This window comes from Tursiops truncatus, chromosome 15, assembly GCF_011762595.2.
Source record: "Tursiops truncatus isolate mTurTru1 chromosome 15, mTurTru1.mat.Y, whole genome shotgun sequence".
Classification (NCBI taxonomy): Eukaryota; Metazoa; Chordata; class Mammalia; order Artiodactyla; family Delphinidae; genus Tursiops; species Tursiops truncatus.
Genome location: NC_047048.1, coordinates 70,810,931 through 70,837,843, shown reverse-complemented (window position 1 = coordinate 70,837,843; position 26,913 = coordinate 70,810,931). Strand labels below are relative to the sequence as shown.

The 26,913-nt window shown below is 53.9% G+C and overlaps 2 protein-coding genes across 15 annotated transcripts in view; one reads left to right on the top strand and one right to left on the bottom strand.

Moving 5' to 3' along the window:
* The window catches only part of ADA (adenosine deaminase), a 47,688-nt gene extending 21,258 nt beyond the window's left edge, over nucleotides 1–26,430 (top strand). For 2 of the 14 annotated variants that reach the window (XR_012326353.1, XR_012326350.1), the window contains 10 exons: nucleotides 10,926–10,987; nucleotides 16,814–16,936; nucleotides 19,772–19,915; nucleotides 20,560–20,675; nucleotides 21,811–21,938; nucleotides 22,630–22,884; nucleotides 23,140–23,204; nucleotides 24,788–24,917; nucleotides 25,210–25,647; nucleotides 26,126–26,430. Coding sequence is in view for 3 of the 14 variants with exons in the window: in XM_033840792.2 (XP_033696683.1) it covers nucleotides 10,926–10,987; nucleotides 16,814–16,936; nucleotides 19,772–19,915; nucleotides 20,560–20,675; nucleotides 21,811–21,938; nucleotides 22,630–22,884; nucleotides 23,140–23,204; nucleotides 24,788–24,917; nucleotides 25,545–25,647; nucleotides 26,126–26,139 (1,140 nt within the window). In the remaining 11 variants the exon portion in view is untranslated. Of the gene's footprint in view, nucleotides 1–5,554; nucleotides 5,782–10,925; nucleotides 10,988–16,811; nucleotides 16,937–17,501; nucleotides 17,671–19,771; nucleotides 19,916–20,559; nucleotides 20,676–21,810; nucleotides 21,939–22,629; nucleotides 22,885–23,139; nucleotides 23,205–23,678; nucleotides 24,108–24,787; nucleotides 25,174–25,209; nucleotides 25,648–26,125 lie in introns of those variants that run through there. The other 12 variants (XR_012326351.1, XR_012326354.1, XM_033840794.2 and 9 more) reach the window with 12 other exon arrangements.
* The window catches only part of PKIG (cAMP-dependent protein kinase inhibitor gamma), a 103,570-nt gene continuing 100,792 nt past the window's right edge, over nucleotides 24,136–26,913 (bottom strand). The window contains exon 7 of the transcript XR_012326359.1: nucleotides 24,136–26,911. The gene's annotated coding sequence lies outside the window, so the exon portion shown is untranslated. The remainder of the gene's footprint in view (nucleotides 26,912–26,913) is intronic.

Below are 26,913 nucleotides of genomic sequence, written 5' to 3'. Positions count from 1 at the left end.
TTTTTTCTTACCCTGGCCACACCCGCGCAGCTTGCGGGATCTTAGTGAAAGCACGGAGACCAAATGACTGGATGGCCATGGAATCCCCTTTTTTCCTTTTTTTTTTTTTTTTTTTTGTTGCTTTGGGATTCCCTCTGCCCTTGGGCTGGGGGATCATCTTACCCTGATATGAATCCCAAGGCAGTAGACACTCCTTGACAGGGAGTGAAATAGGGGTTATGGAGAGAAATAATAGGCAACCCTTCTGTAGAACTTGCTATATGCACCAACTCAGTCTTTGCAACACTTTTACAACAGGCCTATGAGGGAGGGACTATTATCACGCCCATTTTTTGGCCTCACCCTATCTTTGCTTCAAGCTGGCAGGTCATTTCCCCTCTCTAGGCCTCAGTTTCTACACCTGGAAAATGGGCTCCACCTGCCATGGGGGTGTCCAAAGGTTAAAAGGCAATGCTTGGGAGGCAAGGTAGAGTGTCAACCACTATGTACGTGACATGTCCTACATTTTATATTATTGTGAGGAGGGAACGTGCCTGAGCTGGCCAGCAAAGCCAGGGGTGTGAATCTCAGAACCAGTTCCCTGCCTTCCCATGGGTGGAGTAGCCAGTAATGAGAACCAGTAGTATTAACAGCTGGAGCTTATGCAGTTGAATTATTGCTCTGTGCCAGGCACCATTCTGAATACATTAACCTTCATTAATTCATTTGATCCTAGCAATGACTCTGGGAGGTAGCTGGTGTCCTCGCATTTTATAGATGATCAGAGAGGAACAGATTAACTAGGCCTACGATCACACAGCTAGGATGTGGCCAAGCTGGGGTTTGAGCCCAGGGTGGTCTGGCTTCAAAAATCCCATGCCCTAGCCAGCTTTCTTGAACTGCCTCTGCAGAAGCCTTTGGGGGTGGTGGTTCCAGTGCCCCAGGTGTGGGTCTTTCTGGGACAGGAGCCTCTGCTGGGCTCTTGGGCTTCTCATACCTACCACCAGGTGAGTCTCAGGACTGGCCAACTTTGAGAAGGCAGAGCAAGGCAGTGTTTTCCAAATTTTAATGTATAGTCACATCACCTGACGTTTGTCAACGTTCAGACTCTGAATCAGGAGATCTGGGATGGGGTCTGAGATGCTGTGCTCCTCACAAGCTCCCAGGAGATGCTAATGCTGCTGGGCCGTGGACCACGCTTTGAGTAGCAAAATCCCAGGCAGCTGCCTATCTGCTCTGATTATGTTATTTCAACAAGTAGCTTCCTGAACACAAAGGGGGGTGGAGGGGTGGCCCTTATCAGTCTGTTTCCACATGAGGCAAGGCTGGAAAATCCCATGGCCCTCAGGAGTTCAGTGTCGCGAGAGCAACGCTGATCACATGCCTGTCATTATAAGAACAGTAACAATGCTGCCATTTGAGTGTTTGTGGGTACCAGGCACCTGCAGTGATTTATCTCACAGAATCCTCTGGACAACTCAACAAGGCAGATGTTTACGTCCCCATTTACAGATGATGAAATTAAGGCCTGAAAGGTGAAGTGGCTTGTCCAAGGCTACACAAAATCTGACAGCCTTGAAGCTGTAGGCTGGAGAGTGAGCTGGTCCCTTCCTAATGCAGAGAATTGAGCCTCAATGTCCAACATACTTTTCTTCCTCCTATTTGAATGTTTAATCCGTTTCAGGCACTGTTCTAACTGCTTTGCATATAGTAACTCATTTAATGCTCACAACAGCCCTTTAAACTCCTATTATCTTCATATACATATAAGGAAACTGAGGCTCAGAGAGGGGAAGGAACTTGTCAAAGTCTCACAGCCAGAGTTAGACTTGGACCCAGACCTACCTAAGACTGAAGCAGATGCTGTTAAGCGCTTTGCTGATTTACACCCACTTTGTAAATTGGGGTGGCTGTGGGATTCGGATAGACTGAGCTTGGATCCTTGCCTTACCACTCAGCAGCTACAAGGGCTCAGGTGGACAATTCCCTGAGCCCCAGCTTCCTTCTCTGTAAAATAGGCTGACAAAGCCAAGGTCACAGTATTCCTGGGGGACATGGATGCTGGTTAGGGCTTGTGAAGCACCTGGCTGGCGCAGCAGGCCCTCGGGTGTGCATTTCCTCCCTGGGGCCCCCGGTGGGGGCCTGCGGTGGCCTCTCTCCACCTGCATATATCTCTCCCCCTCTCCCCCTCTCCCCCTCTCCCCCTCTCCCCCTCTCCCCCTCTCCCCCTCTCCCCCTCTCCCCCTCTCCCCCTCTCCCCCTCTCCCCCTCTCCCCCTCTCCCCCTCTCCCCCTCTCCCCCTCTCCCCCTCTCCCCCTCTCCCCCTCTCCCCCTCTCCCCCTCTCCCCCTCTCCCCCTCTCCCCCTCTCCCCCCACCGCAAAGCCCACTGTGTTAGCACTGCTCTGGCTTTTGGTGCTTTTCTGTTACCAGAGCCACCTGTTAAAAGAAAAATGCCCCTGGCTGGGAAGAGCCTGCCGGCCTTACCAGTTACAACACCTGCCCGGGGCAGTTGGGAGGGAGGGGAAGAGTGAGATTGGGTTTCATTGAAGCCTTTTGTTTGACAGAGGAAGAAGCGAGGACCAGAGAAGGGAAGTGCAGTGTCTGTGGTCACACACCGAGGCAGGCCAGGCCAGCCAGCCTCCTGATTCCACATCTGACCTCAGGGTGGGCTTGACCTGGGTGGGAAGGGGCCCTGTGAGCTGGAAGAAGCTTGTCCGTCTGCCCTGTTGTCCTAGGGGGTGCCCCCTGGGCCAGGGAAGGGTAGGACTGTGGCCTGGTTTTGGACAGGGGAGAAGAGTAAGCCAGGGCGGCCAAGGTGAGGTTCAAGCCTACATTCACCCACAGTGTTGGGACCAGGCTCACCCACACTCCTTAGGGTTCTGAGGCTCCAGAGCGGCAAGCTGGGGGAAGAGACAGTCTCTGGGGGTCTTGAGTGAGTTGCTTCTCTGTGCCTCGGTTTCCCCATCTGTAAAACGGGAATCATATTTGTATCCACCCTACATGAAATGCCAAGTGCGGGCAGGGGGCAGGCCAACGCCAGCTGCTGTCGATCAGCCTTGTCCCGCTTATTAATCACGTTTAGAGTTTACCAGTGCTGACTCAGCACCCACATGCAGGATGAACGCAGTGTGCTGTGGTGGTTATGACCTCCCGCTTTAGAGTCAGACAGCCTCCTGGTGTGGCACTCATTAGACTGTGCCCTAGGGCAAGTTCCTTAATCTCTCTGAGCCTCAGACTTCTCGCTTAGAAAATGGGGGTAACCGTGCTAAGTTCCTAGAGGCTGCTGCCCAACAGGACGTCCCCCTGGCTGAGGACACGCCTTGCCTTGTGTGAAGCCCCTGGGGAAGCTCACAGAGGCAGCAGAGAGCTTGGTTGGGCCCTGAGTCAGCAGGAGGCACTGAGGGACTGCTGGGCCCTTTCTGCTCTGTACCTCGGAGCTATAGGAGCCCAGATGCGGCTGAGCCCAGAGGACTTGCCTGGAGGACGTGTGACTGAAACAGTGTCAGACCTGGAGCTGCTCTGTCTCCTGGCTTCACCCCAAAAGTCAGCTGAGAGGCTGTGGTGGCATGAGGGCACTGACCTCCGGTTCTGCCCAGCTCCATGCCAAGAGCAGTGCTAAGAGGGGAAGTGGGCACCTGTGGCTCATCCAGGTTCTGACTGCAGTGCCCGGGTTCTGGGGGGTCAAGCAACCCTGGCTACTCTGCCCCATCTGGGTTCTCTGCCAGGCCCAAGGGGGTAGGTCAGCCCTTCCTTGCTGCAGGGAGAGGACACAGCACTGCTGACATGGGACAGGGAGAGGAGAAAACAATCACTTAGTCATTCAACACCCACTGAGCACTTCTTGCTAGGCGAGGCACTGTCCTAGGCCCTGAAGGCACAGCGTGATAGCACAAAGTCACCGCTTTAAAGAAACTAAGAGCTGGGGACGGGCATGGTAAGTAAGGAAACTGAGAAAGTCAGTGGGATGAAAACAAAATGGGTGTGTTTGCAGGGGGTCTGGGGAGAAGCAGTGTGATTCAGGTGTGCCTTGAAGGTAGACAGCCCCTCCAGCTGTGAGCGGGAGTCAGATGTGGGAGCGTCTGGTCCTGGAGTCCAAGACCTGGGTCCCCGTCCTGGCTCTGCCACTGACACCTTGGGGGACCTTGGCGAGTGCCTGTACCTCCCTGGGCCTTACCGGCCTGCCTAGCGTCTCCCGAGAGCAAGGACTCGGCATGTTTCCCCACGTCCCCACAGAGCCTGGCACCTGAAGGGGGCTTAGGAAATATTTTGTGGCGAGTGGGGATGCTTCCTGTTTAGACCTGGAGGATTTCCTGCAGTTCTGTGATTCGCTGTGAGTCAGGCCCATGGAGAGCGAATGCAGGGGAGGAGGGTGCTGAGTTCTCCTCCTGAGTGGTCAGGAGGCCGGGTGTAGGTCTGGTGCAAGCGCCAGGGAGGTCGTGTGGCAGCGCGCAGGACTTGGGTTAGAGGTGGAGGGACTTGGCTTCTAACCCAGCTCTGCCACTGTCGGCCTGGGTAACCCTGGGCAGGTCACGGAATTCCTCTGAGCTCAGCTTGGCAAGTCAATTCCCCATCTGCAACATGGAGCTGGTGTGTCCCTTGCCCAGGGGTGGAGACCAAATGAAATAAAGGGTCTGAAACCAGTAAACAGCTATTTTTATTGCTGGATTATTTACCTCTGAGGCTAGGCCTGCCGAGCAAGAAGAGCAGGAGCTCAAGGTTCAAACCTGGGTACAAATCCTAACTCCACCACTGCCTCTGTGTCCTTGGATACTTTTCTGAGCCTCAGTTTCCTCATGTGTAAAATGGGAGTGAAGTCCCCACCTCACTGGTTGTAAGAATGAAATAAGATGATGCATGTAGAACATAAGAGATATTCAGTAAGTTGGAGGCCACTGCTGCTACTTCTTTTCTCTGCATGGGTCCAGCGGAGCAGGGTCCCCATCCACCTCTGAGCTGACAGATTTCTCCATGGGTAGTCTCAGTTTTCCAGAAAGTTCAGTGGGAGGCCTGCCTGAGCTTGGACCGCCTGTGGAGGCAGCTCCTGGCCTCTGTTCCTCCCCTGAAACGTGTCTGGGCAGCTTCCCAGGAGGCCCTGAGGAGGGCTGGGACCTGTAGGGCACGGTGGGCAAGTGGCAGGCTCTGCTTTCCCTCCCGCCGGGCAGTCTAGTCTCCCGCAGCCCGGGGGCTTTCTGAGGCCTCCTTCCCTCTCACTGCTCAGCTCAGGCTCCCTGAGCACTTGCTGCGTCTGGTGCTGCAGCAAGTCTTCCCAGTGGTGGCTCATCTCCCACCTGGACCACTGTGTCAGCTCTCTGTCCTCTGTTCTGACTTCTCTTCAGCCTGCTTTCCACACAGCAACCAGAGAAAGCTTTTAAAAGGTGACTCCCCTGTGCAAAACCCTTCAGGGGATCGCCCTTTACTGTGAGATCTCCCTGCCCTCCACCCCCCTAACTTTCTCTCTGGCCTCATCTCTCACCACCTGATTCCGACACTTAGTGCCTGCATGTCCCTCTGCCTGTTCCCTCACCTTCCTGTTCCTTCCCCCTGGCTGATTCCTCCTCTATTTTCTTCTCACAGGGACCCTTCCCCCCAGCTTCTCAGGAACCATTTGTTGCGTCTTCCAGCTTCTGGTGGCCGCAGGTGTCCGTTGGCTTGTGGCCGCGTTGCTCTCATCTGCTGCTGTGGTCCCAGGGCTGCTTCCTCCTGCGTGTGTCTCTCAAAACTCTCTGCCTCCCTTATAAGGAGAAAGAGGACTGGGTGTAGGGCCCATCCAGATAAATCCAGGAAAAACTCCTCCTCTCAAGGTTTGTAATCCCACCTTTGCCCTCTGTGGAAGTATATGTTCTGGGGGTTAGGATGTGGACATCTTTTGCGGGACTTCCGTTCAGCCCTCTGCACGGACCCTGGTGAGGGGGTGACTCCTCCCTCTCGAAGTCTGATCGCCTTTTGCCTTTCTGCGCACCACACACTCCTGGTTTCCCTTCCGTCTCTCTGGCAGCTCTTCTCCAGGCTCACCCTCTTCTCTAAGCCACTGGGTGCTGGTGCTCGTCCGGCCTTTGTCCCATGCTCTTTCCTCGACGTTCCCTTCAGGGTGAGCTCATTCATAATCACAGCCTCAGTCATCTATATTCCCACTCCTATTTCCAGCCTGGACCTCTGAGAGCTCCAGACCTGCACAGCCACTGGGTCCGTCCACACGCAGTTGGAGGTCGCAGGGGTGTCCCGACTTCACATAAGTGAGATCACACTAACCGTACTTCTGTCCCTGTGCCCTACCCGTCCTCTCCCCCTCAGCACCTGGTCCTCTTCCTGGGCTCTCTGTCTCAGAGCGTGGGAATCGCTACCCACCCAGGCCCAACCTGAAGCATCATCCTTGACATGGCTTCCTGTCCGCCTGCTTTGCCGTATCTGCCTTGCCACCCTGGTCCGGGGCACCATCATCGCTCATAAGCTTCACAAGACCACTTCTAACTGGTCTTTCTATGCTTTGTCCTTTTCAGCTTCAAACCCTGTCATGGCTTCTCTGTTGCTCTCAGGTTGGAACCCAATCCTCCCTGTGCCCCTGCAGCCTCTCCAGCTCCACAACCACTCACCTCTCTGAACCCATTTCAGTTCCTCTCGTCCACCACCTCCTCTCCCACTGTATGGCCTTTGCACATGCTGTTCCCTCTGCCTAGATGCTCTTCCAGCCTTCCTGCTCACCCCTGCCTTTGCCTACTTGGCTCCTCTTCATCCTTCAGCTATTAGCTTAAGCGCTGCTTTCTCTGGGAAGCCATCGCTGGCCCTCTAGCTGGGCGAGTTCTTTTGTTTGTTACCTCTTTGGTAGGTCTGTGTCTGTCCCTCCCAGGAGTTGTCTTGGCTTGTGATTTTACGTTTACCAACGTGACATTTACTTAATGTCTCTCTCCCTTGCTGGACTGTAAGCCTCACGGGAGCAGGACTCTGTCACTTTAGTTTATCTCTCCATCCCCAGTGCACCCAGCAGGGCCTCAACGATTTGGTGAATGAGGGATTCTTAGTTATGCTTATTCTGCTAAATGCTGTTGCTACGTGCTGAGTCCTGATCTAAGCACGCTACGTGCAGTCACGTGGTTAAGTCTCACGAAGCCCTGGGAGGAAGGCATGTCATCTTCCCCCCGGACAGATGAGAGCACCGAGACACTGAAAGCGAAGTAACTTTCTCCAGGTCACCCAGGAAGTGAGTGGAGGAGCTGGGATTGCAGCTCTAACCACAGCACTACCCCATCTCTCTGGCTGGATCCTCGCCATGGCCCTGTGAAGGTTAAAGATAAGAAAACAGAGGCTCAGAAAGGTGGAGTCACCTGTCCAAGGTCAAACAGCTGGTTGGCAGTTCCCTGCACTGGAAGCACTTTCTGAGAACCCGATAAACTTTTGGCACTTTCATCAGGGAATCCAGCAGCTCCCTGGATGCAGGGTCTGCGACAGAGCTGGTCCTTTGCTGCTGAGTGACTTGCGGAGAGATGTGATTACTTGGACGTCCTCCTGATAGGGAGGCTTGGCGGCCCCTCTCTGCTGGCCTCCCATGGGCCCCAGGCCGGATTTCCCCCACAGGAGGCAGCTCCCGTGGGTGCCTCCAGGATGCCCTGGGGCCAGTGGCTCCCTGGCTACTCCCTCTCCAGCCAAGGCAGCCACTTTCCTGTCCAGGCTCGCAAGTTCCAGAGAAGGCCCCACCCTGATAGAGATGTTTATTAAAATTTTTCTGGCTCTCTGCCTGGCTGGGGAAGAGTTTCTTCCACGACCTGGAACGGGGAGATGACAGCTGCTTTCCCAGTTTCCCAGCACCTGCTGTGCTTCTCTTAACAGCCTGCGGAAAGCGCGCTGGCTGAGAGGCAGGGGCTGTCTTCCTGTGGGCTGACTCCCTGTCTTTTTCTTTTTTAACATCTTTATTGGAGTATAATTGCTTTACAACGTTGTGTTAGTTTCTGCTGTATAACAAAGTGAATCGGCTATATACATACATATATCCCCATATCCCCTCCCTCTTGCGTCTTCCTCCCACCCTCCTTATCCCACCCCTCTAGGTGGTCGCAAAGCACCGAGCTGACCTCCCTGTGCTATGCGGCTGCTTCCCACTAGCTATCTGTTTTACATTTGGTAGTGTATATATGTCCATGCCACTGTCTCACTTTGTCCCAGCTTACCCTTCCCCCTCCCCGTGTCCTCAAGTCCATTCTCTACATCAGCGTCTTTATTCCTGTCCTGCCCCTAGGTTCTTCAGAACCTTTTTTTTTTAGATTCCATATATATGTGTTAGCATATGGTATTTGTTTTTCTGACTTACTTCACTCTGTATGACAGACTCTAGGTCCATCCACCTCACTACAAATAACTCAGTTTTGTTTCTTTTTATGGCTGAGTAATATTCCATTGTATATATGTGCCACACCTTCTTTACCCATTCATCTGTTGATGGACACTTAGGTTGCTTCCATGTCCTGGCTATTGTAAATAGAGCTGCAGTGAACACTGTGGTACATGACTCTTTTTGAATTATGGTTTTCTCAGGGTATATGCCCAGTAGTGAGATTGCTGGGTCGTATGGTAGTTCTATTTTTAGTTTTTTAAGGAACCTCCATACTGTTCTCCATAGTGGCTGTATCAATTTACATTCCTACCAACAGTGCAAGAGGGTTTCATTTTCTTCACACCCTCTCCAGCATTTATTGTTTCTAGATTTTTTGATGATGGCCATTCTGACTGGTGTGAGGTGATAACTCATTGTAGTTTTGATTTGCATTTCTCTAATGATTAATGATGTTGAGCATTCTTTCATGTGTTTGTTGGCAGTCTGTATATCTTCTTTGGAGAAATGTCTGTTTAGGCCTTCTGCCCATTTTTGGATTGGGTTGTTTATTTTCTTGATATTGAGCTGCATGAGCTGTTTGTATATTTTGGAGATTAATCCTTTGTCAGTTGCTTCATTTGCAAATATTTTCTCCCATTCTGAGGGTTGTCTTTTCATCTTGTTTATGGTTTCCTTTGCTGTGCAAAGGATTTTAAGATTCATTAGGTCCCATCTGTTTATTTTTGTTTTTATTTCCATTACTCTAGGAGGTGGGTCAAAAAGAATCTTGCTGTGATTTATGTCATAGAGTGTCCTGCCTATGTTTTCCTCTAAGAGTTTGATAGTTTCTGGCCTTACATTTAGGTCTTTAATCGATTTTGAGCTTATTTTTGTGTATGGTGTTAGGGAGTGATCTAATCTCATACTTTTACACGTACCTGCCCAGTTTTCCCAGCACCACTTATTGAAGAGGCTGTACTTTCTCCACTGTACACTCCTGCTTCCTTTATCAAAGATAAGGTGACCATATGTGCATGGGTTTATCTCTGGGCTTTCTATCCTGTTCCATTGATCTATATTTCTGTTTTTGTGCCAGTACCATACTGTCTTGATTACTGTAGCTTTGTAGTATAGTCTGAAGTCAGGGAGCCTGATTCCTCCAGCTCCGTTTTTCTTAAGATTGCTTTGGCTATTCGGGGTCTTTTGTGTTTCCATACAAATTGTGAAATTTTTTGTTCTAGTTCTGTGAAAAATGCCATTGGTAGTTTGATAGGGATTGCATTGAATCTGTAGATTGCTTTGGGTAATATAGTCATTTTCACAATGTTGATTCTTCCAATCCAAGAACATGGTATATCTCTCCATCTGTTTGTATCATCTTTAATTTCTTTCATCAGTGTCTTATAGTTTTCTGCATGCAGGTCTTTTGCCTCCTTAGGTAGGTCTATTCCTAGGTATTTTATTCTTTTTGTTGCAATGGTAAATGGGAGTGTTTCCTTAATTTCTCTTTCAGATTTTTCATCATTATACACTGTCTTTTTAAATCCTTAAACTCAGGCTTCCCTGGTGGCGCAGTGGTTGAGAGTCCGCCTTCCGATGCAGGGGACACGGGTTCGTGCCCCGGTCCGGGAGGATCCCACGTGCTGCGGAGCGGCTGGGCCCGTGAGCCATGGTCGCCGAGCCTGCGCGTCCGGAGCCTGTGCTCCACAACGGGAGAGGCCCCAGCAGTGAGAGGCCCACATACCGCAAAAATAAAAAAAAATAAAAAAAAATAAAAATCCTTAAACTCTTCTTGGACAGGGAGGCAATCTTTGCAGCTGTTTTCAGTTGAGGAAACTGAGGCTCAGAGAGATCAAGTGTCTTGTCTAAGATCACACAGCCAGAGAAGAGGCAGAGCTGGGCATCCAGCCTGATGAGCTCTCCCCAAAGTCCTTGTCCTTAAACTCTTGGCCTTGTGTATGGAGTATTGTCCATGGGGCTGAGCATGTAGGAGAGGATCACCAAGATGGCCAAGTATCTGGTGCCCTTTCTGGCGTCCTAGAAGGATCTTATTGTCAAATATTGATTCCTGATAAGCTATGTTTCATTTTCAGTAACACATGCTTTTGAAAATGGAGACTGATTTTTGAAATATGTTGTAGGTATTCACTAGTCCAGAAGGTCTGTGGCCAATCCTTTTTGTTAGAGCTGGATCTTGTTTGGTGAGTTGGCCGAGAGTGGGATCTGCCTGCATGGTGGCTGAGGCTCTGTCGCTCCTCCGGGCCCATGGCTGGCCTCGTGTTAAAGAGCACCAGCTTCAGAATTGGGCTTGGGTTAGAATTCCGGTTCGGCCACTTAGCAGCTGTGGTTAAGAACAAAGGCACTGGGTTGGGTTCCTGTTTCCATCCCTTAGAACTGTGTGGTCTTGGACAAGTTACTTAACCTCTCTGAACCTCAGTGTTCTCCACTGTGAAAGAGGCAGAGATGATAATTAAACCCACCCCACAGACAAGGATGAAACAGGATAATGCGTGTGAACAGTTTAGTGAAGTGTATGTGGTGACTAACGGTCATCACAGTTAGTGTTAACAATGACCCTCTGTAAGGTCCTTCAGGCATTCACGGGTGTCTGTTTTTCTCTCCTTTTCCTCTGCGCCCTTGCAGGTAGAACTGCACGTCCATCTGGATGGAGCCATCAAGCCTGAAACCATCTTATATTATGGCAGGTAAGTCCAGAGATAAGAGGCCTTCTTCCCTAGGAACTTTGACCCAGACGCCTCTGGAGAATTCCAGGGTTGCTGCTTCTTCCTGTATCCCTGTGGAATCAAGCCAGCCCCCAGCCTAGAAAAAGGTGGTCTGTGGGGCACAGAGACCCACAGCCCAAGGCTTCTGCCTTCTGTGCCTCTGACTTTTATCTTCCTGCTGCCAGGTGAGCCAGGGGAAGCTTATCCCACTTTATAGACACGGACACAGAGAGACACCAGAAGACACACATGCACGCACACACACACACACGCACGCACGCACGCACGCAGTTCCCAGGGCTGAACCAGTCACTGTTTCTTTGACTCAGCCGAGAGCCTGTGGCAGGCGATGAACCCGCATAGGACGCTGCTACCATTTGCTGAGCATCTCCCAGGGCTGGGCTGGGCTGAGCCTTCTCCTGAGTCAGCGAATTTAATCCCTCCACACTTGGAGGACGAGAGCATTGCCATCCCCATGTCACTGAGAAGAGAGCAGGCTCAGAGAAGTGAAGGCAGTTGCCCAAGGCCACAGAACAAATAGAGTCAAGAGTTGACCCTGGGCCATCTGACCCTCCAAGATTTTCCTACTCACGATGGTAACCTGTTGGGAGCCGCGGAGAAGTGGTGCCCCCTCTCTGGGCCCAAGTCTCTGCATCTTCCAAAGGAGAACGTACCTCTTGCCTCTGCTCTCGTGGATGCTGCTGGGCCGAAGGGCCCCCAGCATCCCCAGTGAGGGAGGTCCGCCCTCCCTCCCCACATTTCAAGGGCTCATGTTATCCCCTCTCTGGGGTCTAGCACTTAAAAGCAAGGACTTCAAGGGCCAGTGGATCTGGATTCAAATCTGGACACACTGTTTCCTTGCTGTGGCCTCAGCCTCTGTAGGTTGAAAGTAAGAACAGGACCTTCTCCAGAGCTGACCTGGGAGATGGGGTCCCTCCCGCCCCCTACCTCTCCTGTTCCTCATGGGTTTGTTCTATGCTCATTTTGTTTGGAGCTGGGAGGTCTCTGCCTCTCCTCACTGCTTTGAGCAGTTCAGCTCTGGATCCAAATTTGAACCCTCTGTTTCATAAGCCAGAACCCCCTCACTTATCCAGACACCCACTCCTTAGGAGAGAACTGATGATCCTTGGGCGTTTGCCCCGACACTTAAAAGTGTCTCTTGCGGGCTTCCCTGGTGGCGCAGTGGTTGAGAGTCCGCCTGCTGATGCAGGGGATACGGGTTCGTGCCCCGGTCCGGGAAGATCCCACATGCCAGTGAGCCATGGCCACTGAGCCTGCGCGTCCGGAGCCTGTGCTCCGCAACGGGAGAGGCCACAACAGTGAGAGGCCCGCGTACCGCCAAAAAAAAAAGTGTCTCTTCCAATTCCCTGAGAGGGTTCTGGCAAGAACACGCTTCTCCTTCTTGTTGCACTTTTTTCTGCCCTAGGAAGCTGTTGTTGATTTAATTTTTATTTAACTTATCATGTAAGTGTATTAGCCTTTACTGCATGGCAAGCACTGCTTTAAATGTTGTACCTGGATTGACTTACTGGAATCTGGTGACAACTTGTGAGATAGGTATATTATTGACCCTGTCTTACCGACGAGGGAACCGAGCCAGAATAGGGGAAGTAAGTTATCTCGTAAACACAGGTGTGACTCCGGGTCCATACCCCTGACCATTGCCCCTGCCAGCTGGAGGTTTAGGTAGAGTATTGCACAAAAAACACTTAGCTGAGGGCGAGCAGGCTACATGCTCCATAAATGTCACTTAACGATAATATTATTAATTGGAACCTATGGCTCTGACTCACTGGGGTTAAGCCCCTTGGATTATCTCTGCTTGTCCTTTGCCCATGTCAAGTGCCAGTTATTGATTCAGGGACCTTAATGAGGCCATTAGGGTGGGTTAACCGGGCACCAAGATGGGGTCTAATCGCAGGTGCTCATTAAAGGGTCACATAGTGCTCATTAGCGGAGCAAGAAGGTGAGAGTGTCCAGGGCGGGGTAGAGGGAGGAGGAAAAGGAAAAGCCCTTGTGGGGCAACTGGTCGGATTTTCTGTTTCCCACAACCATTTGGCATCTTGGGAACTGTCTAGGCACCTCCATGGGCCCTAGAGAGGTGGGTGCGGGTTTGATCCAGCTGGAGTTTGATCTTGAGGTCAGCAGGCAGGGGGACCGGGGAGTTGGTCAGACTGGGATATGGACAGAACACGCTGGAGGACTCCCAGCTGTGAGTGAGCTGGGCTGAGAGGGGGAAGGAGGGCAGCATCTGGCCCGTGGCCCCTCCCTCACCCTGGCCAAATCCAGTAGCCTCTTTTCTGCCCCTGTGACTTGGGCCTCAGTTGACTGTGTTCTCACCTGTTTCTTTTTTTAATTTATTTATTTATCTATTCATTTATTTTGGGCTGTGTTGGGTCTTCATTGCTGCATGCGGGCTTTCTCTAGTTGCAGTGAGCGGGGGCTACTTTTCGTTGTGATGCGCGGGCTTCTCGTTGCAGTGGCTTCTCGTTGCCGAGCACGGGCTCTAGGCGTGCGGGCTTCAGTAGTGGCACGTGGGCTCATTAGTTGTGTCTCGCGGGCTCTAGAACGCAGGCTCAGTAGTTGTGGCGCACGGGCTTAGTTGCTCCGCGGCATGTGGGATCTTCCCAGACCAGGTGTCAAACCCGTGTCCCCTGCATTGGCAGGCGGATTCTCAACCATTGCGCCACTAGGGGAGTCCCACACAGCCTTTAAATAAGAGCTGGGATTTAAACCCAGGCCATTGGGCTTCAGAGTCTGCCATCTTTCCCTGGACACACAAATAGTCTCATTTGTTCCTCCCTGTACCTTGAAAACAAAATACCATCTGTGTTTTACTGACAAGGATATGGAGGTCCTCAAGGGGACAGCTCCTGCCCAGGGTGATCTCGTACCTACAGGAGGAGGATGGACTTTGAAGTCCACACTGGGCTCTCAGTGTGTCACCCAGCGTGGAGGGCAGAGGACTGAGCAGCACCCGGGGCATGGCCATGGCTATGGGGAAACAGGACCATCTAAGAGCTGAGCTTGGCCCTGGGTGGAGGGAGCCTTGGCTGCGGTTAGTGGCTGTGGGTGGCAGGGGACCTAGGAACAACTCCTTCCTGCCTCAACCTTGGGTCCCAGACAGGATCTTTACAGCTCAGTCTGAGTAGCTTCCGGAGGCCCGGTCCCCTGTGAGGTGCTGGATCGTCTCCTAGCGGACCTAGCGGCAGCTCTGGTTTCTGCCCTGTTTCCCTCTGTCTGTTCCCCACACCACAGCCAGGAGGAGCTCTTTAAAAAGTACATCTTTTCATGTCACTCCCTTGCTTAGAATCCTTCAGTGGCTTCCGGTGCTTTCAGGATAAGGTCCCAGCTCCTGCGAAGCCCCCATTTGGCAGTGGACTCATCTACCACTGACCCTGCTCTGAACTGTAGCCTCCCTGCCCTGGAATTCCCTCGCTGCTTCTGCCTGGGGCTCTCGGCAGGGCTCCGACCCCGCCTGCCTGGATCTCTCCGCCTGCTCCCTCAGGGGAAAAGGACAGTCTAAATCTTCTGCTTAAATGTCACCCCCTCCGAAAGGCCTTCCCAGGCCACTCTATCTGTGGGGTAAAAAGATCTCTCTTGGGTGACTGTTGAGGAGAGAGGCTGGAGAAGAGACTAGTTGGAGAAATATTTAAGAAGAAATTATTGGGACTTGGGGACCGGCTATTGATGGGTAAGGGAGATGGAGTCTGGGGGAGCCCCCTGTCTCTGGTTCAGGCAGCTGGATGGATGGAGGAGCTGTATTAGGAAATGTGGAGCCTGGGAGGGGGAGGGGTTTGAGGGGAGGGGAAAGGGGACGATCAGACACACAGGTCTGCCTTGGTCACGGCTATCCATCCAGTGCCCAGCACATCGTGGGCCCTCGGATGCTGATGTGCAGAGGGAGAGGACTGAAAGCTCTGGATCTCTGGATCAGTCCAGGGGACCTGGGGCAAATGTGGCCGTTGTGCTTGGGAATATGGGGGTCGGAGCCTTAGCCACACCTCCTCTGCCTTCCACTCACCAGCTCCCAGAAAGATATCCAAAATATAGTATCTAACAACTGGTACGGGCTCTGCAGAGGCTACGGTGACTGGGGATGCCCTCATGAGGGTGACCTTGGGGCAGACTGACCAGCAGGGGAAGGCCCAAGGGCGCTGAGCCCCTGACCTCGGTGCTAGGACTGCACCCGGGGCTTCATCTTCCCCGGGGACGTCTCGCAGGGATGGGAGTCTGACTGGCAAACTGGGCAACAGGGTGACCCCGTGGTGATACCCACTGGTCACTCATAGGTTCTGGGGTCATGCAGAAGGGGAAGAAGGCATATTTAGGAGGTTTAGGGAACAGGTATTTATGTAGGGAAATATTTTAATAACAAGCTATTAAAGGACTTCAACACTTGGGTTGAATTTCCATTTCTTTGGCAATGTCCTCCCTTCTATCTTCTGTTCTTGCTTTGTGGATAACTGGAGGCTGAACCTCCTGGTTTAATCACATAATTTTCTTAATCATTTGCTCTTTTTTTTTTTTTTTTTTTTTTTTTTTTGCTGTACGCGGGCCTCTCACTGTTGTGGCCTCTCCTGTTGCGGAGCACAGGCTCCGGACGCGCAGGCTCAGCGGCCATGGCTCACGGACCCAGCCACTCCACGGCACGTGGGATCTTCCCAGACCGGGGCACGAACCCGTGTCTCCTGCATCGGCAGGCGAACTCTCAACCACTGCGCCACCAGGGAAGCCCCCATTTGCTCCTATTTTTTATCTTGTCTTTTGTTCTACCTGCTGGAGGATTTTCTCAACTTTATTTTCCATTCCTTTTATTACAGCCTGATGGGCGTGGCCATATTCTTCCAAATCTTCAAGAGCTCTTTCTTTCTTTCTGAATGTCCTGTTTTTAAAAAGGGATGCTCTTGTTTCAAGGATGTAACATCGTCTCCTCTCTTTGAGGCTATTCATTTTGGGTTTTTAAGTTTTCTGTTCTCTGCATTTCTCTGTTTCTGTAGAGTGCCTTTGGTCTTTTGTCCCTCATGGTAGAAGCATTTCTTGACAGGTGTCCTCGGCCTGTCCCTTTTATCTTAAAGGTGGGAAAACTGAGGCCAGGGGTGACCCATGAGTTGGGACAGAGCCAGGAGGAGTAGAGGAGGCTGGAGCATGAGAAGCGGGGAAGGCAGCCCAGCCTTGCACCCTGCTGGTCCTGGCTGGGGGGAGGTGGAGATGCCAGTGGAGAGGAGGAGGCCCCAGACCAGAAGGGCCGTTCTCCGCCAGCCCTTACCGAGTGGTTGCCGTGGCCCAGCCGTGTGTGGGAGGCTGTGGTCAGGGAGGGGAGAGTGCTGGCAGGGTGGATGGCTGGGCTGGCTTCCCTCTACCAGCACAGTGGGCCAGGCCAGCCTCCCTGGTGTGCCGGCCAGAGGGAGGGTGGGGGGGGGGGAAGTCTGGCGCCTGCTCCTGTCCCAGGCACTGTGTGCTGCAGTTCTTGACCTGATAACCCCTGACCTGGCACACGACCAGCCAGCTCTACCAAGCGCTTGCCCTGGCACCTTCCCTGTCCCCAGGCACCAGGGGGCGTGTGTGTGTTCATGTGCACTTTAAATGGACTTTAACCCCAGTTGTCCCCCTTGAGATTTGCTGGCTGGTCATGGCCTTGGGGACAGAAGATCCTAGAAGGATTCAGGTCCTGGTTCTATATGCCCTGGGCCTCAGTTTTCCCATCTGTCCAATAAGAGGGGTCAGATGCCCCCACCCCCACCCCCCGCAAGGAGTTGGTAAGGTCCTGCCCAGGGTTGTCCATCACCCTCATTGTTTTGTCCCCAGGAAGCGGGGCATCACCCTCCCTGCCGACACACCAGAGGAGCTGCAGGACATCATCGGCATGGACAAGCCGCTCAGCCTCCCGGGCTTCCTGGCCAAGTTCGCCTACTACATGCCCGCCATCGCGTAAGTCTTCCCACCCGCCGTGAACCCTGGGCAGCGTCGGTCCCTGTGCCCACATCGGGCTGCCTGCACACCTCAGCCTGTGGGGTGGGAGAAGGCGCTGTATAACCCTGCTCTGCCTCTCACCATTGTGTGCACTCCTGCGAATCTCTCCATGCATTTGGGCCTCGGTTTTCCCTTCTGGAAAATGGGTATGATGGGCTGAACCTCCTTCAACTTCTATAGAAAAGTGACAGAATGTGGGGGTTAAGAACATAGATCCTAGTATCAGATTCTTTCAAGAAATAACTTCGACGCTGGGCAAATTTGCCCTCTCTGGGCCTCAGTTCCCTTATCTAGACAATGGGGCTTATGACCCTCTCTACCTCCTAGGGCTGGGGTTTGGAATGGACACAGCACTGTCCTCAGCAAGCCTCCTCTTACTAGGAGGATAATTGCTACCTGTATCGACAGCCAGGCACTGCTGTTTTTATGTTACTTTTCATTCCTTCCATTTTTTGATAGCAGAATATCTTAGATATAGAAGAATATAATGTGTGTACAGTTCACAGAACTATTCTCTTTGTAGCTGTCCACAGTCCTGTGAGCTAGACACACTCCTCATTTGCAGAGGAGGAAATGAAGGCTCAGGAAAGTGAAGGAACTTGCCCAGGACCGCACAGCTGGCAAGGGGTGAAGCCCAGATTCTTGTCCTGATGTCGCCTTGAGCCTGCTGGCACGAGGCAGAGTTTCCCAAGGTAGGCGAGAATGGGGCCTTGGCGGTCAGTGCTGCCAGAGCTCAGGAGGGGGAAGATGTAGAGGGGGCTGGGGAGTCAGGGAAGGCTGCCTGGAGGAGGAAAGTGTGGACTGGGCCTTGGGAGAGAAAGGCTGTGATATTGTCCAGAGGGCTGGACCTGAGGAACGGTCTGGAGGATGGGTTGTTGGAGGACGAGTGAGGAAGGTGTGTGAGGCTGGTGGAGGCCTTTGGCTGGGTAAGTGGCAGGACAGGAATGAGGAGTCCTGGGGAAGGAAGATGTATGCCGAGGCTGCTGGCTGCTTTCTGGAAGCTTCTGGGCTCTGCCTGGAAGGCATCGACTGCCCCCATCCTTGGCCTGGGTCAGCAGATGGTCTGGCATACATGCTGCCTCTCCCCTGGACGAGGAGCGTCTCCCACGCCACTGCCCAGGTGGCTCCTGTCTCTGGGCCACAAGACAGAAGAGGACCAGCTTCCTGAAGGCTTAAGCCACTTTTGATTTGCATTTCGTTGGTGACTAGTGATGTCAGGCACCATTTCATGGGCCTGTTGGCCATTTGTATGTCTTTTGAGAAATGTCTATTCAGGTCCTTTCCTACTTTTTATCAGTTTTTGTTGTTTGTTTTGCTACTGAATCATAGGAGTTCCTTCCACATTTTGGGTGTTAGCCCCTTATTGGATGTGTGGTTTGCAAATATTTTCTCCCATTGGTAGGTTGCCTGTCACTCTGTTGATGGTTTCCTTTGCTGTGTAGAAGCTCTTTAGTTTGGTGCAGTCCCCCTTGTCTATTTCGGCTTTTTGTTGCCTGCGTGTGTCCTTTTCTCCTGTTTCTCCTCCCTGCTGGCCTACACTTACCACTCAACAAATATTTCAGTGGCTGCAATGTCCTAGGCTCTGTCCCTGGCTGAGGGATCGTAGCCAACGAGACAGAGGGAGGGGTCCTTGTCTCATGGAGACTACGTTCTAGTTGGGGAGGTGAAAGCCAGCTAATAAAGAAACCACGTGATCTGTGATGTCGAGTGGTGATAAGGGCCATGGAGAAAACTGAAGCCCAGGGGAAGAGGTGAAAAAGGGTGAGGAGATGTTTTAAAATGAGGTGGTCAGGGCTTCCCTGGTGGCGCAGTGGTTGAGAGTCCACCTGCCGATGCAGGGGACACGGGTTTGTGCCCCGGTCCGGGAAGATCCCACATGCCGTGGAGCGGCTGGGCCCGTGACCATGGCCGCTGAGCCCGTGTGTGTCCGGAGCCTGTGCTCCGCAACGGGAGAGGCCACAACAGTGAGAGGCCCGCGTACCGCAAAAAATAAATAAATAAATAAATAATAAATTTAAAAAATTAAAATAAAATAAGGTGGTCAGGGAAGGCTTCCCCGAGGAGGTGAGGCTGGAGGCGGGCTCTGAATGGAGGGAGGAGGGAGCATAGGGTGATCTGGGTGAAGAGCCTGCAGGCTGGGGTGCTGTAAACACGAAGGCCCTGACGTGGGAACAAGCTTGGTTGTTCGCTGGACAGAAAGAAGACCCTGGAGGAGTCATGGAAGGAGCGGGAGGCTGGCAAGGGCCCAGATTACGCAGGCCTTGTGGGGGGTTGGGAGGTGGGGTTGAGACTTACTCTACGAGGTGGGAGGCCATTAGGGTTCAGAGTGGAGGAGTGATGTTGATTTCCTTTTTTTTTTTGCCCATGCTGCACAGCTTGTGGGATTTTAGTGCCCCGACCAGGGATTGAACCCGGGCCCTGAGCAGTGAGAGCGTGAAGTCCTAACCACTGGACTGCCAGGGAATTCCCTCTTTGATTTCCATTTTTAAAAGATTGAGCTAGCTGCTCTACAGGGGCAAGCTGGAGACCAGGAGGCCAGTTAGAGAGGTGAGGTGGTTAGAACCAGGGCGGAGGGGGCGAGAACTGGCATCGAGTTTGGAAGCAGAGCTGACAGGACGTGCTGTGCTTCTAGGATTTTCTCCAGCAGATGCCCGGAGCTTTGGGCTGGGTGATGAGAGATTGGGGGGCCACACATGGGTTTGATCTGCTATGGGCAGGGGACAGCTTTGTTATTCCTGGAGCTCCCAAGGGCCTTGGGGCAGTTTGTCCCCAGCCACTCTCTTCCCTTCCCAGGGGCTGCCGGGAGGCCATCAAAAGGACTGCCTACGAGTTTGTGGAGATGAAGGCCAAGGAGGGCGTGGTGTACGTGGAGGTGCGCTACAGCCCGCACCTGCTGGCCAACTCCAAAGTGGAGCCGATCCCCTGGAACCAGGCTGAGTGAGTGACCGTCTGGAGAGCTGTGCTGGTGCTGTGGCAGGGTGGCCTGACCCAAGACCGCGAGGGGCAGCCTGGGAGGCCGTGGCCCAAGCAAGACTTCGGTCTGGCTCCCTGAACTGGCCCACAGTTTATCCAGTGACTCTTAGGGGTCTATCCTAACCCTGCAACCAAAGTGAGTTTGGCCCACTCCTGCCCCTCTGCCTGGACCCCAGGGATGTCTAAGCGGTACCACTCAACCACCTTGCTCCCTTCTAGCCATGACTCTGATACTTGTGGACAAGTGGGAATCACAACAGGTGAGCTTAGCTTAGCAGTGCTCTCCATCTTGGGTGGGAGGAGGGCTGTGTCTGACAACCCCCCGAACTGGGACAGTCTTCGCAGGTCTGGAAGCGTCCAGGCAGTTCCAAGGAAGCTGGAAGGGGGTGCGCTAGGGCTTGGGGCTATCTCCCTCGTCCTTTCCTCAGAGGCAGTGGGTTAGTGGGGCTGAGGGCTTCTCCTGGAAGATCCCTCTTCCTCCTCTTTCTCTCCTCCTTTCCTTCCCCTCTTTACTCCCCCGCCTCCCCTCCCTCCTCTGTCCCAGTCCCAGGGCTGTCCTTTAGGTCTGTCTTTGCCTCAGGCCCACCCCAACTCTTCTCTGCACACAGAGGGGACCTCACCCCGGATGAGGTGGTGTGTCTAGTGGACCAGGGCCTGCAAGACGGAGAGCGAGACTTCGGGGTGAAGGTGCGGTCCATCCTGTGCTGCATGCGCCACCAGCCCAGTGAGTGTGACCTTGGCCCCGTCCCTGGCTGCCCACCTGATGCCACCACAACCTCCTGGCCGGGCACAGGGGCCATACCAGTCCCCATGGTCTCTCTTGAGCCCATCAGTTGGACCTCGGGTCTTCCTCCTGGGCAAGCTCGGAACTACCTGCAACAGAATTTTCTCCCCAGGGAGGCTGAGCCTGGGAGCCACGTGACCTGCAGGAGGCTTAAAATCAAGGGAGGCTGAACGACAGAGAAAAGCCTAAGCCTGGTTCCTGTCAGGCTGCAGTCCTCCCTTGAGACCCTGTGGGCCAGGCCCCCTCCTGTCAGGGCTGTGGAACCTGGGACTAGGTCTCAGCGCCAGGGCCTGAGGGGTCTCCCTGTGACCAACACTGGTCACATCTCCAGGGCTTGTGCTTCCAAGGCAGAGCCCCGCTGTGTGACTCTCTCCAGGTCACATCACCTCTCTGGATCTCAGACGTGCCTTGTCACAGGAGGTGATCGTAGTTACCCCATTCTCTGCTCTAAGGAGTAGTGAGCCCACGGCGAGGGGCTAGTGTCAACCTGCAGGGCCTCCCTGTGCAGAGTGGCTTGGGGTATTTTCTCTAATCCTCACGGGTCTAGGAGACAGGACCACCATCGTTTATCCCCATTTGACAGATGAGGACACTGAGGTAGAGAGAGGCTCAATCAGGAAGGCACAAAGCCCGGAGCAGAACCCAGGGCCACCTGGTTCCAAAGCCTGGGGTTGGTCATTCTTTTTAAAACACTTTACAATGACCAACGTCAGCAATGTGTTTAGTAACACTAGTGGGAGCTGTTTTAGGTTTAAATGTTAAACTGTGCGGACCTCCATCTCATCTGCTAAGTTGAGGGTGGGTGTGGGGATTGAGAGAGAATTGCTATTTGTCGTTTACCGAGCCCAGGCCCTGACCTCGCTGTCTCACACGTGCAGCCTCGGCAAAGCCTCGCTGTGACCGTGAGCCACAGCACGAGGCTCTCTGCGAGGAGAGGATGCTGAGGCCCCGAAGGCCGCGGGGTCAGACCTTGAAGATGGGACACTGGGCCTTGTGCTGGCCTTGGGTGGGAGGGCGGGGAGGGTCTCTCTCCTCCGTGCTGCTGCCAGAGGCCCGGCGGGCATCTCGCCCACAGGCTGGTCCCCCGAGGTGGTGGAGCTGTGTAAGAAGTACCGGCAGCAGACCGTGGTGGCCATCGACCTGGCCGGAGATGAGACCATCCAAGGCAGCACCCTCTTCCCTGAACACGTGCAGGCCTACGCGGTGGGTCCTGGGGGACGGAGGCAGAGGAGAGGCTGGCTCTGGGGGAACCCCGTGGGGAGCTGGTCTCTATACCAGTAGCAGGAAGGCACACCGACGGGGGATCACGAGGCCTCCTGGGCTCCCAAGTGTGTGTGACTGGTTCTAGGAGCTCTAGAAGTTGGGAATCTGGTATGAAAGAAAAAACCCCACTTGGTGCTGGAGGGTCCTGGGTTGGAGCCTTTCGGCCTAATGATTCGCTGTGTGACCTTGGGCGAGACTCTCTCTTCTCTGGGCCTGTTTCATCTGCTGGGATGACTGGGTTGGAGCAGACGTCTCGAAGCCTCATGCTGTGCTTCCCGTGGAAGGGGTGAAGCATGGGGTGGAGAGTAGGGGCTCTGGAATCCCTTCCTAGCGGTCTGACCCTGGTCGTGATACCTAATTCTCCTGAGTTTCAGTCCCTCCCCGCTCCCTGTAAGATAGGTATTAGAGCAGTTGTGAATATGACGTAAGGTGTCTAAACCATTTCCTCCAGTGTCTGACTCATAATAACTGTCTAATAAAGGAGGACTACCACTTAAATGATTACAAAAACGGAACCCACCCGACCTCCCTGTCTGGGAGCCAGCCAGGCTGACTCAGCCCGAGTGTAGTGAAGGCAGGGCCTGCGGGGCCGAGCCCCAGGCCGCCCCTGACCAAGCCCTCGCCCTTACAGGAGGCCGTGAAGAGCGGCGTCCACCGCACGGTCCACGCCGGGGAGGTGGGCTCGGCCGAGGTGGTGAGAGAGGTGAGTGGCTGGGCAGGCGGTGGGGCCCTTCTCCCCGCTCGCCCCGCAGCCCGTGCTGGGCTCCACGCTGCTTGTCAACAGGCCGTGGACGTGCTCAAGACCGAGAGGCTGGGGCACGGCTACCACACTCTGGAGGACCCGGCCCTCTACAACAGGCTGCGGCAGGAAAACATGCACTTCGAGGTGAGGGGAGGGGGAGGTCAAGGGAGCGGTGGAGCGCGCGGAGGGTCCAGCAGCCGCGGGGAGCGTGGGCCGCGGGCCTTGGAGCTGCTGGGTGGGGGGAGGAAGGCAGGACTGACGGCTCCTGGGACTCTGCTGCGAGGGGGCCGCTGTGACCGGGGCAAGAACGGCGCCGGAGGAGGTGGCGCCAGCTGGCCTGGGGACGGGGGTCAGCGCAACTCTGGGGGCTTCATGCCAGCCACCCGCCTGCTCTTCCAGGTCTGCCCCTGGTCCAGCTACCTCACCGGCACCTGGAAGCCAGGCACGGAGCATGCAGTCGTTCGGTGAGGCCAGGTCCCCTGGGCTCCGTTCAGTTTTGTACTAGGAAAGCCAAGGGTGGGAAGGGGATGCAGCGACTGGGCGCTGGTTCCTGCGGGGTCTCCTGGGTGTGAAAGCTCTTCAAATGCTTGGGAAGCGGGCGCTATTGTCCCCGTCTTACAAGTGAGGAAGCCAAAGTCTGGATGTGGTGTAACTTGATTATGAGGCCACCCAGCCTTTGGATAGCACAGCTGGGGGCCCCGTAGCTCATCCAGCTATAGCAGAATGCCCTGCTACCCCAAAGGAAACTTCCACACTCCAGATTCCACCTCCTAGGAATTAGGAAGATGAGTCTCTCTTGCTCACGTGGTCTCTGCTCCTGGCCCCTCTGGGCATTCCCCCAGCACATCCTGAAGCTTTCCCCAGGAGAGCCTGTCCCGTCCCACCCCACCCCGAGGCTGCCCCATAGGCTTAACTAAGAAGCTTTGGCCCTTCTTCAGGTTGCCCTGGGACTGAGCCCTGGGCGAGGCCTCAGGAGGGAAAAGCTGACCCAGAAGTTCACTAAGAACTCGGGGTGACCATATTCAGGCCAGCACTGAGGTCTGTCCGCCAAGCTTACGAGAAGGAGAGGAGCTTGGGCTCGCTCACACTCTGAGTACAAGGCGGGCCTGAGCTGCTTTAGGAGTGTGGAGTGTGCAGTACCTACAGGACACCCAAGGCATGTGGGCGTACAGCCTGTGGGCTGGAGAAAGACTCAGAGTCACCTAGAGATACGGTGGTTGAAGGAGAAGTGATGGCCTCAGCAGACGGTGGAGCACGAGGGCCTAGGATTCTGGTAACTGACTGTACTGCTGAACTGAATGAATAAGCATTTTCAGAACTCTAATGGAAAACTGATGAATTCATAAAAGTGCTAACAAAAGATCAAGGTAAACAAAATTACATGGGACTGAGTGAACTGATGCGGATGATTATAATTTTTGTGATTTTCTGTTTGAATAAAAAAAAAAGAGGGCCTAGGAGAGAATCCAGGACAGTGACATTGAAGGTACAGGCAGGAGGAAAGCCACGAGTGCGGTGTCCAAGAAATCTAGGGAAAAGGTCAACAGTATAAAATTCTGCTCCACAAGTCGGGTGAAGTTAGAGCTAGGAAAAGTCCATTGGATTTAATAAGATGGTGGTCAGGGATTATGCTAAGAACAGGCCCCATGGCGTATCTGAAGAGTCAGATCCCACGGGGGCTGAGGACGGTTGGTGAAGGGGGCAGACGACTCGCAGAGTGCGGCTGTGGAGGGCAGGGCCAGAGAGGCGGGTAGCTAGAGCGGGCTGTTGCTTTTCTGGCCTCGCCAAGCCGGCCCCTCTCCTGCCTTTGCCTGGCTCTGGCCTGGCTGGATGGCTTTAAGTCTTGAGTTGCTAGTAATGTGGCCTTGGACAAGTCACCCGAGTTCCCTGAACTTGTGTCTTCCTCTGTACAACGAGGAGAACCTCCAGGCCTGTCTAAGGGTGCCGCGCGGTTCAAAGGAGTGTGGATGTCCACGTGCAGAGACTGTTTACACAGCAGTAATGGGAGGCGCTTCTCCCCCTCCCCCCCACCCCCTGCATTGTCCAGGTTCAAAAACGATCAGGCTAATTACTCCCTCAACACGGACGACCCACTCATCTTCAAGTCCACCCTGGACACTGATTACCAGATGACCAAACAGGACATGGGCTTCACTGAAGAGGAGTTTAAGAGACTGGTGAGTGGGTGTGTGCCTTGACTCTGGGCCCTGGGAGTGTGTGAGGCCTGCAGGTCCTGTCCAGGGCCCGGAAGCCCTGGAGAATGAGGGGTGAGTCTGCTGCAACAGGCCAGGCCAAGGCAGACCTGGAGTTCGATGCCTTCCACGGAGAAGACATCTTCGGCTGAGATCCTGACCTAGGACTGGGTTTTTTATCCTCTGCTTCGGTCAAGTGCCTTGAAAGACTCTGAAAGCTGCCAACCATCTCCCCAGAAAGGTGTGCTCAGCTATACATTTTGCACACACTTTTCAGGCCACTCAGAGACCCCAGGATGAGCCCTTGATTTCCGTGGTTCTGACATCCCAAGTCTGTCCCTGCAGGACTGTCTCTCTGGCGCCACACATCCCACCCCGTCTCTCAAAGGTTCCTCCAACCTCCCTGCCACATCTGTGTATCACGTCCTGCCACGTTAAGAACCCAGAACCTCACAGTCTCTGCTCTGGCGGGTGCTGCCGCGTGACCTTGGACAAGGCCTCGCCACTCTGAGCTTAATGAATTGCCCATGTTTAATGGACTGTCACTAGATTGCTAAGGACTCCCTCCTATGCTCTCTGGTTTCACACTGTCTGCCGTGCTGGCCCTTCCAGAACATCAATGCGGCAAAGTCCAGTTTCCTCCCAGAAGATGAGAAGAGGGAGCTTCTTGATCTGCTCTATAAAGCCTACGGGATGCCACCTTTGGCCTCTGCAGGTATGTTTCTGATGGAGCTGCTGGGCTGGGGCCCTGCCCAGGTCCTGGCTCCCACCTGTCTTTCCAGGGACTTCTAGCAAGATGCCCTCCCTTCCTCTCCTGGGCAGCACCAGGGATGCGTGATGACTTCCTGGCTGGTGGTCCTCCCTCACTGCACAGGCTCACTTCCTGCATAATGCTGTGAGGCTGGTCTGAGGAGGAGCCTTTCTCAAGCCCACTCCCAAGGTCTTGGCAACTTGGGGCATCTCCAGGGCTGCCCAAAGCCAAGGGCAGGGAGTTGAGCCCAGGGTGCAGCTAGGTTCTGCTTCCTTCCTTCCTGTGTGGCCTTGACAGAGCCTTTCCTTGCTCTAAGCCTCAGTCTCCCCATCTGTAGAAAGGGGTTCCTCTCTGGCTCTGATGTTCTGTGATTTTTTTTTTTTTTTTTAAATGTCCTGGGTACTACAAGTTGCCTCACCTTTCTGCTTCTCTTGGCAAGCAGGGCAGTGTCCCTGAAGACATCGTGGCCACCTCTCAGAGTCCTCACCCTGTGGATGGAGTCCTCACAACTCCCTTTACTCCTTCCAGGGAGACTATGATTTCCAGAGTCAGCTACTGACGCTCGTGAAGCCCACATGCCTGTTTCCGTACACACATATACCTCCGCCTGGCCGTGTCTCTCCTCTGATTGTGTGCCCGGGCCAGGATCAGGGCCTGTGGCTGGTTGAATCTGAATCCCTCCCTCCTCTGGTAACCTGTGCTGAAAATCTGGTGCTTAATAAAGAAAACAACAGCTGGGGTTGTGCAGCACGTGGTGTGTGGCGCTGCGGTCGGAGCGTCGGAGCGGGCCAACTTGGGTTTGTGGAGAACAGAAGGAGCCCCTGGGGCCCCCCGACGCAGGCAGCCTGCCCAGCAGCAGGGTCCCGAGAGCCTGGTGGGCTCTGTGAATGGGAGGGGGGGGCAAAGCGGGGCCCAAAGCCTACTCTCCGTCCAGAAGAAACCAGGCTTCTCTTGAAGGCTTATCTGCTTAAATGCTCCCTGAACTCTTAACCCCCTCCTACTCTAGGTCCTAAGTGGGGAAACCTTCCTTTTGGGTTCCCAAAGCTGTGAATTGGGGTGAGAGAGGGTAAGATGGAAGATGATTCTTCAGATACTGGCCTGAGGTGTGGTGCTGGCCTCTGCGGTACCCCGGCATCTTCTCAGGTACTTCATTCCGTGGAAGCCTGGGGCAGCAATGGGTCCCAGCTAATCATGGCCTTGGGGGAACAAGGCCCAGCCCCTGCTTTTGCT